Genomic DNA, 15,172 nt, shown 5'->3' with positions numbered 1-15,172 from the left:
GAACATAAACAGACCCTCACCAAATACAGCATAGACCAACTATAAAATAGAAATGTAAACGTGCAGACAAAAACTGAACTGAAAACCGCAAGAAGCCAGACTTTCTATGCAGTGCAACAATGAAAAAAACAGAACCATCACCATTCCTCAAACAATAAACAATAAAATCAAGAAATAAAATACATAACCATATTAAGAACATACTAATAATACTATTTTAAAAAGCTGATAAGATCAAATAATTAAAAATTCATATACCTTTTTTTTTAATGTCCCAAACAAAGTATTTCAAAACAGCAGAAATAGCAAATAACACCTGAAAAATAAAACTAAAAAGGATTTTAAAAATTCACATCCCACTACTCCATCACCCTGGGATTGTGATGGAGTAGTGGGATGCACAAACTTTCTCCTTTTTTTTTATATAAACACATACGCTCCCTTAGACAAACCTGCAGGTGCCGCCAGCTCTTCTTTGGTTGGGATGTTCAAGCAGCCCCAGGCCCTCATCTTCATTTCAGCTGCTGGCAGATTGGAATTCTCCTGCAGCCCCCATTCTCCCTCTCACACACACACACACACAAGCTCTCACACAGGCACTCATTCCCACACACACACACACACACTTCTGTGCCTTTTCTTTGAACAGCTCCAAGCCTTTCAGCAGCTGCTCTGCCAGGCCTCGTCGTTGACCACAGAGTAGAATAAGGCTGGGGTTGGGTAAAATGGGCAAGTATACCATCAAAAATTTTAATTAGAGGGACAAGTTTGGACACTGGCAGGAATAAAGGATGAAATTACAACTCTAGTCCATGGCTGTGCTACCAGCACAAAGAAAGCGAGAGTCGCTCAGACGTGGTCTGGCACAGCACTAGAAGTCCTAGAATGGCACATGGAGTGGAAGTGGGCAGAGAGAGAGAGAGAGCCGAAAGGGAATGGAGGTGATGAGACCGTCCTGACCAACTGGGTCATGTAAGGAGCCAAAACACAGTACATCACAGGTCCCTACTGGGGAGGGTTGGGGGGCTGCTAACTATACCCTAGAGGCTGCTGGATGCCATTGCAAGGATTGGATACATTGACCCCATAGCTGCCACCACAGATTCAAACATTACTGGAGACTGACAGCACAGGATGGCCACGTGGATGCCCATCCAGAACTGCATGCGCCTGCCCTTAGCTGCCCCTTGCCCTACTCCAGGGCATCAATGTAGGGAACCTGAAGCCACTGGCAGAGCCCTTGCTTCATCACATTGATTTCACGCTTTGCCTGGCTTGCTCTTCAAAGACTCAGGCAGGTGCTGGTTGTACTAAAAACATGGCCGCAGGCAGAGAAGAATCCCCTAGAGAACCTTTAACAGTTAAAAGTAGACAAACGCTAGCAGCAGTGTTACTAATTCATACTAGATCTACTGTGAAAAATGTACTGTAGTCTACAAAGTAGCTAAAACCATGTTGTTGTGTAGTAGCATTAGCACATCTTTTGTGCCTAACAGGCTGATTCAGTAAAGTCCATGGGAGAGCGGACGAACGCCCGCTCTCCCGGCGCGCGCGATTCAGTATTCAAATTAGGTGGTGCGGTAGAAACAGGCAAAAGGAGGCGCTAGGGACACTAGCGCGTCCATAGCGCCTCCTTTTAGCCCAGAGCGGCGGCTGTCAGCGGGTTTGACAGCCGACGCAATTTTGCCGGCTTTGGTTCTCGAGCCCGCTGACAGCCACGGGCTCGGAAACCGGACGCCAGCAAAACTGAGCGTCCGGTTTTCGGCCAGACAGCCGCTGGCCCATTTTAAATTTTTTTTTCTTTTTTTACTCTTCAGGACCTCCAACTTAATATCGCCATGATATTAAGTCGGAGGGTGCACAGAAAAGCAATTTTTACTACACTTTCCCGGTGCCGGCAGAAACTTTATGAAAGTAAAATGTGCGGCTTGGCTGCACATTTTCTTACTGAATCGCGCGGGCATACCTAATAGGGCCCTCAACATGCATTTGCATGTTGAGGGTGCTATTAGGTGCTGCGGGTTGGACGCGCGCTTTCCGCCCCTTACTGAATAAGGGGTAAGGGAAAACGCGCGTCCAAGATTGCTGGGAAAGAGGAGTGGTTCACACGCACACTCACTCGCATTCTCTCAGTCACACATACCTCCTGAGACATGTTCAGACACTGACACACACTCTCTTACACGCTCTCAGACACTCTGAGAGATATATATTAGGGATGTGAATCGTTTTTTGACGATTTAAAATATCGTCCGATATATTTTAAATCGTCAAAAATCGTTAGGGCCACGATACAATACCAATTCCCCCAATTTATCGTCAAAAAATCGTAAATCGGGGGAAGGGGGAAGGGGGAGGGCAGAAAAACCGGCACACTAAAACCCCCTAAAACCCACCCCCGACCCTTTAAATTAAATCCCCCACCCTCCCGAACCTCCCCCCAAATGCCTTAAATTACCCTGGGGTCCAGCGGCAGTCCATAGCTAAATCGGGGGAAGGGGGAGGGCAGGAAAACCGGCACACTAAATCCCCCTAAAACCCACCCCCGACCCTTTAAATTAAATCCCCCCAAATGCCTTAAAGTACCCTGGGGTCCAGCGGCGGTCCGAAACGGGCTCCTGCTGTTGAAGCGTGTTGTCTTCAGCCGGCGCCATTTTGCAAAATGGCCGCTGCAAAATGGCGGCGGCCATAGACCAACACGATTCGACCGCAGGAGGTCGCTTCCGGACCCCCGCTGGACTTTTGGCAAGTCTTGTGGGGGTCAGGAGGCCCCCCCAAGCTGGCCAAAAGTCTCTGGGGGTCCAGCGGGCGTCCGGGAGCGATCTCCTGCCGTGAATCGTTTTCCGTACGGATAATGGCGTCGGCCATACACGTATGGCCGGCGCCATTTTCCGTATGGAAAATGGCGCCGGCAGGAGATCGACTGCAGGAGGTCTTTCAGCGGAGGTCCGGAACCCTCGCTGAACGACCTCCTGCAGTCGATCTCCTGCCGGCGCCATTATCCATACGGAAAATGATTCGCGGCAGGAGATCGCTCCCGGACGCCCGCTGGACCCCCAGAGACTTTTGGCCAGCTTGGGGGGGCCTCCTGACCCCCACAAGACTTGCCAAAAGTCCAGCGGGGGTCCGGAAGCGACCTCCTGCGGTCGAATCGTGTTGGTCTATGGCCGCCGCCATTTTGCGGTGGCCATTTTGCAAAATGGCGCCGGCTGAAGACAACACGCTTCAACAGCAGGAGCCCGTTTCGGACCGCCGCTGGACCCCAGGGTACTTTAAGGCATTTGGGGGGGGGTTCGGGAGGGGGGGATTTAATTTAAAGGGTCGGGGTGGGTTTTAGGGGGATTTAGTGTGCCGGTTTTCCTGCCCTCCCCCTTCCCCCGATTTAGCTATGGACCGCCGCTGGATCCCAGGGTAATTTAAGGCATTTGGGGGTGGGGGATTTAATTTAAAGGGTCGGGGGTGGGTTTTAGGGGGTTTTAGTGTGCCGGTTCACGATTTTAACGATTTTCACGATATTCTAAACACCCAAACGGCAACGATACGATTCCCTCCCCCTCCCAGCCGAAATCGATCGTTAAGACGATCGAGGACACGATTCACATCTACACACACATGCTTCTATTTCTGCTCATACTCACTTAGCTAGTGTCTCCTCCCCGGGACTGGCTTACCAAAGGCACTACAGCATCATCATGTAAAGTTCTGCACTTGCTGCCTGCTCTTACCCAGCCTACGATAACCACCTTTACACTTCCTTCTACCTCTTCAGGAAACTCAGTGTCTCCATTTGCACTTCGCTGAGATCAGCCCAGCCAACTCAGTTTCACACAGAGATCTTACTAGCAGCAGCACAGAAAAAAAAACTAATGATAAAACACAGCTCTCTCCTTGTCTTCTGTTGTTCTACAGCTGTCAGTCTGTCATAAACTGATAAAAGTTGCCGCTCCTGTTTGTTTGTTTTTTTTTTGCTGGCTGTGATTTGTTCTTTTCCCTTTCTCCTTCAAGCAGAGCTCAACTGTGACGTCACCAGATTCTTCACGGGCGGGGAGAGGGAAAGGGGATGAGACTGAACCAGCAAAGCCTGTTCTGAGGACTGAGGCGAGGGGCAACAGGGCAGAAGCAACTAGCATGGCACTCTAGCCAAAAGAGGGCTCACTCGCTTGTACTTTCCTGCCCCACTCTAGCCAGGGGAGGTCTCGCTCTCTTGCACGCTCCTGTGCCACTCTAGCCAGAGGAGGTCTCACTCTCTTGCACTTTTCTGCTTCCAGATATGCTCAGTAAGTAGGAAACCCGATGGAAATTTTAGAATGGTGTAGCGCTTCCAGCTTAGGTGGGGGATGTGGACTGCTGACACTGGACTTGAGGGTTAAAATCAGATTTCCGGACATTTTAGCGTACAGTCTGGTTTTTGGGCACTGCCTTTACATTTTGTACTGTCCGAGGGAAATCCAGACGGTTGGCAACCTTGTTCCGGATACTGCCTTTAAATTTTGTACTGTCCGGAGAAAATCCGGACAGCTGGTAACCCTAAGCCAGCCCATGCCCCCTCCCCCAGCCGTCTCAGCCTGAAGCCCTGCATTGTGTGCTGGCTTGTGGAAGTGGTGTTCGTCTGCTCTGTGGGCACGCTGCCTGTGGTCCTTCCTGCATTATTAATGCTGCAATGTTTTCATGTTGCAGATGGCTGAGAGCTAGCAAGGCACATTAAGGGCCGCGATGGCTCAGTTTCCCACAATCATGAACGGTAAGCAGCTTTCTGGGTTTCTTTTGTATGCATGAATTGGGGGCTGGGAATGGAATTTCAAGGTTGTAATTGTTAATGTAAAGTTTTTACTGTTGTAACTTGTAGTATTTTTGTTTATACCAAAAAACACCGCATCTATATATGAATGTTTTACTGCATATTATATAAATTTTGTTTATTACCAACTTGTTGCAGGGCACTTAATTTTGCTAGCTCCATGTTTGTAGTAAGATGTGCAGTGATTGTGGAAATGCCACCAGCTGTCTGCTGCAGAAGTATAGAATGTGTAGTTGCCATAAATGTTTATATAAATTTGGGGCACTTCAACTCTAGCCCTCCTAATTTTCAGGATATCCCTACTGAAAATGCACAGGAGATTTGCATAAAAAAATCGGACTGATTTGCGGCTTTCAAGAATAGACATGCAGACATTTTTTATATAAGACTAGTAACCCATCCAAGGATGAGAAAATACTGTGAAGTGTAGGAAGTGTGTAATTGAAATGAGTGGTGGTAGAATCATACCCCCATCCCCTCTTTCCCTTATCTCTCCTTCGATTTCCTCTTTCACCAGTCCCATCATTCACCCAGGTAGAGACGGATTTAGGATTTTGGTGCCCCTAGGCACTGTCGACCCCTGTTACTTCATCCTCCCTGCTTTCTCCCCTGCCTCCCAATGTTGGACATCAGGAAGCAGGCAGTCTAAGGCCTAATTTCCTGAGATAGCTCAGAGGTAGATTCTGTGGCAAAAAATTTAAAAAATCTGAAGTAAACTGCAAGCATTTCTATCTTTTATATTTCATTATAAAAATATATTAACTTTACAATATATTTATTAATATAATTAGTATAATTTATTTTATTTTTATTGGGTGAAGAAAAGTGATCTGAAATATCAGTACAGGGAAGAGATTTCAGTCTTGAGAATAGGAAATGAGGAGGATCAGACATGGAGTGAAGAGAAAGGGGGGAGGAGTGTGAGAAAGAGGATTAAGGATGGGGAGATTGGGGAAATATGGGATATGGAAGAGGAGGAGGGAATTGGAAGGGTTGGGGAGTGGGTTCCAAGATCTGGGGAGAAGAGTGGTAGGAAGGAAAGAAGAGAGGTTGCAGGATTGGGGGGGGGGGGGGAATAGAATTCCTCCCCCTGTTGAGAATTCCTGAGGTGATTTTCGTGGTCCCTCAGATGAGTGCCTTGGTCCTGTAGCTGGTTTTTCAGCTGGCGTGGACTTAGCTGTTAAGTAACTGAAAAGCAGCGGGTGCAGGAAGCTGAGCGTGGCAGTGATGACATATGCCCTGTCTCCCTGCAGCTGGAGACAGTCTCTGTACTCAGCCAGGTAAGCCTGAGCTCAGATAAGTTTTGAAAAAAAAAAAAAAGAAAGACAGAGGAGGGTTTTTTGGAGTAGGGTTTCCTCCTTCCCCCAGTATCTGTGCTTGGTGTGCTGTTCCGACATTTGTCCCGCTCTGTGGGAGGGCCAGGAATGTGGGCAGCCTGGTGGGTTGAGTAGTCTCTATTGGCTAGGGCCCGCTCTAAGGTTTTTTTCGCTGTGCGCCATGTGGTGGGCCTCAACGGCATTTCACATGCTTTCTTTAAGCTGCCCTCTACAGGATTGTCGGTTTGGTGTGTGTGTCTAGCTATGCATCCAAGTTGTGCAACCGGTTTTTGGATGCTTAGGCAGACCTAGTAGTCTGTGCGTCTAAGTTAAGCGGCACCTTAAGTGGCCAACTGCTTGCCTGTGCACGCAAGTTGAGTGATGCTGTACACTTAAGTTTTTTTTTACCTCACCTATCACTAGGGACGCCTTGGGACACCTAATTTTTGGACGCATGCCTCCGGCCACTGATCAGTGTGCTACCGGTGTAATGGCACCTATGTATAAGAAACCTAAGCGCCGCCTTCTTTGCACTGCCTGTCATATTCGGGCATCTCAACCAGGAGTGCCTGTTGACTTGTGCCAGTGCTTTCTGATTTCTCTAAGCCTGGTTCTTCCCAGCTGGATGTAGGTCTGGGTAAAGACGTTTCAGGTGGGGCGCCTGATTTTTGAAATCCCCTAATTTGTTCTTCAGTAGGGGAAGGCAGCTCAGTGAGTATGCCTCAGGTACCTCCTGGTTTGGATACTTATACATTTTCATGGGTAGAATTTTTCCAGGGATTACAATCCTTTCTTCAGGCGCAGTGCTCGGGCCCCGTCCAATGCTCCCAGGGGAGAGTTGCCAGTTCAAACCTTGCCAGGACCTACTGTTAAGCTCTGGAGTACTCCTAGAGCAGCAGTGGGACTGCCCGATAGGGATCCGGATGGCACGGATGATGATACCAAACCTCACTCTCTCTTGAGGATGGTGAAATTCCTCCAGGAATTGAACTGTATAGGTCTGTGTTACGGTTCTTCCATAGAGAGATGAACTGCCGGTCCTGATTTTCCAGACCTTGAAAATGCTGTGAGTACATGGGGCAGATTCCATGTTTTGAGCCAAAGAAAAATCCCATTTTGGTTTCTCTGTGTAAAGCCTCTTGTTTTTTTCCCTGTGATGGAGGCCATTCCAGAATTGCTTGATCATGAGTGGGTGCACCAGAGGCTAATTTCAAAGGAGGTCGGGTTTTGGAAGGCCTGTAACCTCTAGATCCGGTGATGAGAGAGCATTTACGTTTTCCGAAGGTGGATGCACTTGCATGTGCAGTCTCCAAGTGGACAACTGTCCCCATTGAGGGAGGAGTGGCCTTGAAAGATGTACACGATAGAAGGATTGAAACTATCCTTAAGCAAGGATGTGAAGCGGTGGCAATGACTTTGCAAATAGTTTCTTATTGTTTCCTGGTGGCTTGCTCTTGTTTACTTCTCTCTCAAGAATTTGATGACTTTGGGGTGAATTCCAGGGCAGTTATGGAGCCAGTGGCTGCCTTCTTGGCAGATGCAGGCTGTGATTTGGTCCGGCCCTCAGTCAGAGGGCTGGCTTCAGTAATAGTGGCCAGGCATCAGTTAAAGCTGTGGAATAAGTCAGTTGATGTAACTTCAAAGGCTAACCTCACGAAATTGCCTTTTAAAGGCTTGCTCTTGTATGGGAGCGAGTTGGAGAAACTAGCCAGTAAGTGGGGCAAATCACTGGTTCCTTGATTACAAGAGAATAAGAAGCATGAGAGGTCATGCTAGGGGATCCAAGCGTTTTCAGTCCTATAGAGGAATGATCTTTCAGAAGAAACATAGAAATGACGGCAGAACAAGACCAATCGACCCATCCAATCTGCCCAGCAAGCTCCCACAACCACCAAGTTCAGGGCCCTTGTTGGTAACTGTTTGATTCAAATTTCCTGCCATCCTCTGCCATTGATGCGGAGAGTAATGTTGGAGTTGCATCAAAGGTGAGCGTAAGCCTTAATGGTTAAGGGTAGTAACTACCACATCAAGCAAGTTACCCCAATGCTTGTTTACCCACACTGCACAGATTAATGCCTTGTTGGATGTTGTCTGAATGTAAATCCTGTTTTCCACATTTCCCCCTGTCGTTGAAGCAGAGAGCAACACTGTATATGCATTCAAAGTGATGTATCAGGCTTAATTGGTTTAGGGTAGTAACTGCTATAATAAGCAAGATACCCCCATGCTTATTTGTTTACCCAGATTGTGAAGTTCAGTCCTTGTTGGTTGTTATCTGAATGCAAATCCTCTTTTCCACATTTCCCCTTGCCGTTGGAGTTGCAATAACCGTGCGAAGGCTTATTGAGTAAGGGTAGTAATCACCAGGTAGTAGCCTCCACTCCAGTAATCCACCCCCATGGCTCTTCTCTTCATTCCCATCCTCTAGCCTTTATGAATCCACAGTGTTTATTCCATGCCTGTTTGAAATCCTTCACAATTTTAGTCTTCACCACTTCCTCCAGAAGCGCATTCCAGGCATCCACCACTCTCTCCGTGAAGAAATACTTCCTGACATTGGTTCTGAGTCTTCCTCCCTGGAGCTTCAAATCGTGACCCCTAGTTCCAACGTAAAAGGTTTGTTGTTGACCATGGATCATTAAAACCTTTCAAGTATCTGAAAGTCTGTATCATATCACCCTTGCTCCTCCTCTCCTCCAGGGAATACATATATAGGTTCTTCAATCTCTCCTCATAAGTCATTTTATGAAGACCATCCACCTTTTTGGTCGCCCTTCTCTGGACCGCCTCCATCCTATCTCTGTCCCTTTGGAGATGCGGTCTCCAGAACTGAACATAGGTGAGGCCTAACCAAGGCCCTGTACAAGGGGATCATCTCTTCCTTTCTCTTACTAGATATTCCTCTCTCTATTCAGCCCAGCATTCTTCTGGTTTTAGCTATCACCTTGTCACATTGTTTTGCCGACTTTAGATCGTTAGACACTATTACCCCAAGGTCTCTCTCCTGCTCCGTGGACATCAGCCCATCACCCCCCATCAAATACAGTTCTTTCGGATTTCCAAACCCCATATGCATGACTCTGCACTTCTTGGCATTGAATCTCAGCTGCCATATCTTCGACCATGCTTCCAGCTTCTTTAAATCCCGTCTCATTCTCTCCACTCCTTCCAGTGTGTCCCCTCTGTTGCAGATCTTAGTGTCATCTGCAAAAAGACAAACCTTACCTTCTATCCCATCCGCAATGTAGCTCACAAAGATATTGAACAGGACCGGTCCCAACACCGATCCTTGAGGCACTCCGCTTAACACCGCTCTCTCTTCAGAGTAAGTTCCATTTACCATCACACATTGTCTTCTTTCCGTCAACCAGTTTGCAATCTAGGCCACTACCTTCGCACTCACTCCTAAGCTTCTCATTTTATTCACAAGCCTCCTGTGCGGGACCGTATCAAAAGCTTTGCTGAAATCCAAGTAGATGACATCAAGCGCTCTTCCTCGATCTAATTCCCTAGTCACCCAATCAAAAATGTCAATCAGAGTTGTCTAACAGGACCTTCCCCTGGTGAATCCATGCTGCTTCTGGTCCAGCAATTCTTCTGACTGTAGATAGCTCACTATTCTTTCTTTCAGCAGCGACTTCATTACTTTTCTTACCACTGAGGTGAGGCTAACTGACCTGTAGTTTCCAGCCTCCTCTCTGCTCTCACTGTTGTGAAGCGGGACCACCACGCTCTTCTCCAGTCACTCAGCAACACTCCCGTTTCTAGTGATCTATTGAACAGGTCATGCAGCAGATCTGCCAGCACATCTCTGAGCTCCCTCAGTATCCTGGGATGAAGTTTTCCTAGCTCTTCCCATACATTCTCTTCTGTAAATGGAGTTACATCTACTCCACTCCCCTCCAGTTTCTTGTTAACTAGCAATGGTCCTTCTCCAGGGTCCTCTTTAGTGAACACCGAACTGAAGTATTCGTTTAATATTTCTGCCATTTCTTCGTCTCTCTCCACACATTTATCCTTTTCTGAGACCTACCAAAAGACTTGGCCTTTTGGTAGGTCTCAGTCCATTTGTCCCAGACAACCCAGAAGGGGCTCGGGAAGTGGATCGTCCCGAGCCTCCCAATGAAGGTTTGCCGATCCACCCCTAGGAACAGGAGATAGGGGGACGCCTCTCTCTCTTCTATCAAAGGTGGGTCGAGATCACATCAGATCAATGGGTCCTGGAGGTAATACAAGAAGGATATGTGCTGGAGTTTCGCAATATTCCTTGGTACGTGTTCGTGGTCTCGCTTTGCCACTGCCTGCAGAAGAAGCAGGCAGTAGAGGATACATTGGCAAGGCCCCTCAGTCTGAGGGCTGTGATTCCAGTGCCCACGTACAAGAAAATGCAGAGCGATATTCAGTTTATTTCATTGTGCCCAAGAAAGAGGGATCCTTTTGTCCCGTCCTAGATCTCAAGGGTGTCAATCGTCATCAGTAATAATGGCCGTGCAATCGGGGAAATTTCTGACTTTTTTTGGACCTGTCTGAAGCATAACTTCACATTCCCATTCGACTAGAGCATTAACACTTTCTGAGGTTTGCAGTTCTGGGATGCCATTATCAGTTTCGGGCACTGCCTTTTGGTCTGGCCATCGCTCCCAGGACCATTTCCAAGGTAATGGTGGTAGTTGTGGCAGAATTGAGAAAGGATGGAATCCTAGTACACCCGTATCTGGATGATTGGCTGATTCGAGCCCAGTCGCTGGAAGAGAGCCGCCTGGTGATCTGAAATGTGATCTTCCTGTTCAGGAGCTCGGCTGGGTGGTGAACCAGGCCAAGAGCAGTCTTCAGCCTGTTCATTTGTTGGAATACCTTGGGATTCAGTTTGACATGAAGCAGGGCAAGGGTTTCCTGCCAGAAGCTCATGTTCAGAAGTTGAAGACACAGCTCCATCTGTTGAAGAACACTCTGCACCCAACCATATGGGCCTTCCTGTAGGTACTTGGTTTAATGGCGGCAACCCTGGCATGGTACCATGGGTGTGTCCTCTTCAGCGCTCCTTGTTGTCTCGGTGGAACCTGCAATCTCTGGACTAGTTGGTTCAGCTCTACCTGCCGATAGAGGTCGTCTCCTGACTGCAGTGGTGGTTATGGCCGGACCATCTAAGGAAGGGAATTTCCTTAGCAGCTCTGGACTGGCTAGTTCTGATGACAGATGCGAGTCTCCATGGTTGGGGAGCTCACTGTCAGGAGCTGACAGCGCAAGGGCACTGGGATGCAGAAGAGTCTCTCTGGAACATCAGTCGTTTGGAAGCCAGGGCGGTCTGTCTTGCATGTTTGCAGTTCGGTGTCAGGCTGTGGGGTCGAGCGATCCAGATAATGTCAGACAACGCAACAACTGTGGCTTACATAAATCAGCAGGGTGGAACCAAGAGCCAACAAGTGTCGCAGGAGGTAGATCAACTTATGGAATGGGCTGAACTATCTCTAGATGATCTCAGGTTCCTTTATAGCAGGAAAAGACATGTAAGAGGAAACTTTCTCAGCTGGGAAGATCTGGACCCAGCAGAATGGGCACTATCAAAGAAGGCATTTAGGATGATTCTGGATTGCTGGGGTCTCCCATTTCTAGACCTGCTGGAAACTTCTCTCATTGTGAAAGTTCCATGATTCTTCAGTCGCAGGAGAGATCCAAAGTCATTGGGGATCGATGCCTTGGTGCAGGAGTGGCTGAAAGACAAGTTGCTGTATGCCTTTCTTCCATGGCCCATGTTGAGCAGATTAGTCCGAAGGGTTGAGTGTCACAGAGGGATGGTGCTCTTGGTTGCTCCAGATTGGCCGAGGAAACTCATGAAGATCCAAATTGATTTTGTCTTATGGTATGGCCCTTGAATGGGCTCACTTGCTGAAAAGTGGATCCTCTGCAGCAGTGATTTCCATCTTGTTAAGAGCTAGAAAGTTCTCTACTTCCTTGGCCAGGTGTGAGGATTGAGGTACTCCTTTGGTCAAGATCCTGTTTATTTTGGAATTTTTGCAGGATGGCTTGAATAAAGGCTTATAATATAGAAAAAGCCTTAATGGGCAATATGATATGACAATGAAATGCAAAAAAAAGACGTATCCACCAAAAATTACAATACTAATCTAGGGGACCATTATATAAACCCCTCACTTTGATATCTTTTAGAGCCTTACATTATGCTCTATCGAAAGATCAACGGGGTATACTTTTTTAAACATTGTTCCAATTTTTTAAGAATTTTTTTGGAACATTTTTACAAAAAATTATAATTATTAAAAAGTGTACTACTTCCCCGTTTTTTTGAAGTTAAGTCATGCCCAACATGGTACCATGTTTTGCAAATTGCTGCTTCAGGGGCTGGAATCAGCATATACTCAATCCAAAAGATTCCTTTTCTTTTCAGTCCCGTTTTACTTTTCTGCAAAACAGTAAATGCATACTTCAATGTCTCGATAATGTTAAAAAAGCTTTTAATGGGAAATAAACTTACATTGACTGAAGAGACTGATAATTTCTTCACATAGCATTTTCACCCTCCAAGAATTCAGCGTTTTAACTGCGATGCCAAGCCTAGCTTTTTAAATTTCCCATGTGATGACGTAAACGTGATAACTCTATTCAATAGAGTTTTGAAGGGATTGCAAAAAATTACCTGAAAGAGAACTTACTGAGTCCAAAAATATCATCTGCAAAACAATCACTCAGTGAACCTCCGAAAATGAACTGAAATAGATCTTTCAACGAAACGCCATCCATTCAGTCTCTTTATTGAGACCTTGAGGAACCACAGTATGGAGTTTAAAAATCCATTTTTGCTCCCATTGAAGAAGGTGAGTGGCTCTGTTCGCCTATGGTGAATGTCTCATAACCAGAGTACAATGATTAGAATCTTCAGGTGCTGGTTTCAGAAAAAGATTATCTCGATTGTTGTACAATGCTCTACGATATGCATTGCATACACAGGAGGACGGATAGCCCCTGTCCAAAAAACGGGCAGCCATATCCTTGGCTCGATCCTTGATTTCCTGTCCTTCCATACAAAGTCGAAAAAATTGACTAACTGGCAGATTTCTTTTAAAAGGTGTTGGGTGTGCACTGCCAAAATGTAATAAATTATTACGTTCTGTAGGTTTACGGTAAATGCTTGTTTTTAACAAACTCTGATGTTTACTAATCAAGATATCTAAAAAAACAATCTCTGATGTATGGTAAGTGATGGTAAAGTTGAGACACATTGATAAAGAATTAAGCCATTGAAAAAAATCAAGTAGAGTTGAAACCGAACCTTGCCATATGACGAAAACATCGTCATTTGCCGAGCTTTAACTTGGTCCTCATTACACACTTTTTCCATGTATTATCGTTTGGATGTGCAGGCCTGGGAGAACATAGCCTTTCCACATGCAGTTTTGACTGGATCGTGGGCAGCCTCCCGCCCTATTCAGGAGTAGCTTGGGTACATCCCACTTGTTCTGGATTCATCTGACTGGATGCTAAGAAATGAGAAATTACTACTTACCTGATAATTTCCTTTTCTTTAGGACAGTCAGATGAATCCAGCTTCCCTCCCTTGGCTGCTGAATGGTTGTATTATGGTCCTCCTTCATGGCTACGTGTTACAGGGATTACTGTTGAGGGTTCGTCCAGTCCCTAGACTAGCTCAGTGTTGCCTGTTGGCCATGTACTGAAATCGTTATCTGTTTTTTAATCAAGTTTTTTGCTAGTCTGTCCACAGTTAATTTTGAAGAGAATACTGGCAGGCTGATGTCACTGCATGGATATATATATACTGTGACGTCAGTTTGCTCCATCTCTGTTTGCTGGTAAGGGGCATAACCCACTTGTTCTGAATTCATCTAACTGTCCTAAAGAAAAGAAAATTATCAGATAAGTAGTAATTTCTCAATGTTTATCAATATGCTTCAGAATCAAACCCTGAGCTGCCACAAAAAACTGTAAAGCTGTATCTTCCTTCTACTCTCTGTTGTCCAAACTTGAGGTTGTGGTTAGGGGGAGGATGGGTGAGGGTGAAAGCACCAACAATGTATAGGGGCGTTAAAATTCTAAATCCGTCACTGCGGAGAAGGCAGTACTTATCCAACTAAATGGCGGTGGCTGCCACTTAACCAGATAAGTTCTATTTCCTCTGTTTGTTTCAGTCATAATACCCCCCCCACCCCCTTGCCCTAGTTAAAAAGTGTGTTCCGCCTATGCCAAATGCATATCTTGCAGTCAATGTGCTTTTTTTAAACTCCAAATGCATTACCATAGCATTAGCTTACTGTAATGGGACATTAAAAAAATGTAAATCTGTATGTTAAAATCTGTACTGAAATCCAGTGCACAGGTGACTGTATCTGGCTAGACTGTGCATGTTCTGTAAGCCTGGATTGACTGCTGCTCTATTTCTACAGGGAAAGCCCTTGATGAGTCAGATCCTGTGTCTCAGAACATGGTCTAAAAAAAGACATTATTTTTGTTTCACTTTTCCCATATAACAAAACAAAACTGCACTAAATGCATACCTCTGTTAGTCTAAAATTTTGTAATGACCAATCCAAGCTCAGTGACTGTATCATGGGGTTACGCTGAAGCATGACAACCCTGTAAGTTAAAACCCAGAAACCTGTTATTAGGCGATCGATCTGGGTGATGAACTGTCTTTCCCAGATACTTAGCAATGTATGTGGTACAGTATTTCATGCAGCATAAAGCGAGAAACTATGGGAGATTACACTAATTATCCAAGGCTAAACGAGCCATAATTTTTAACCTTATAATTATAGCACTCTGACTAAGCGTAGTCCATTTGGGAATAGGGTTTGCCAAATGTGTTGGTGGTTTTAATTAGTAGCTATAGTGATTAAGACCTTCCAATATGCAGAATCAGCTGCTGCTGCTTTAGAGCAGTGGTATTAAACATTTCTTTCCAAGTATCCAATTTTTTGCATTTATTTTTTATTTATTTTTTTGCAGTTTCCTCTTGTATGAATTGCTTAGAATTCCATTTCTGTTTTCATCAAGCTCTTCTCTGTTTTCTTGGGGGGAATTATAA

At 45.9% G+C, this 15,172-nt stretch overlaps 1 protein-coding gene across 4 annotated transcripts in view; it reads left to right on the top strand.

Moving 5' to 3' along the window:
- Nucleotides 1-4,087: 4,087 nt before the first annotated feature.
- ITSN2 (intersectin 2) overlaps nucleotides 4,088-15,172 on the top strand; it is a 337,690-nt gene continuing 326,605 nt past the window's right edge. Inside the window, exons 1-2 of one of the 4 annotated variants that reach the window (XM_029596037.1) lie at nucleotides 4,088-4,277; nucleotides 4,678-4,741. In XM_029596037.1, coding sequence (XP_029451897.1) covers nucleotides 4,714-4,741 — 28 coding nt within the window. In that variant the 5' untranslated portion in view covers nucleotides 4,088-4,277; nucleotides 4,678-4,713. The other 3 variants (XM_029596039.1, XM_029596040.1, XM_029596038.1) reach the window with 3 other exon arrangements.

The sequence above is a fragment of the Rhinatrema bivittatum genome, chromosome 3, assembly GCF_901001135.1.
Source record: "Rhinatrema bivittatum chromosome 3, aRhiBiv1.1, whole genome shotgun sequence".
NCBI lineage: Eukaryota > Metazoa > Chordata > Amphibia > Gymnophiona > Rhinatrematidae > Rhinatrema > Rhinatrema bivittatum.
Note: the sequence above shows the minus strand (reverse complement) of the source record. Positions and strands in the feature narration are given on the sequence as shown.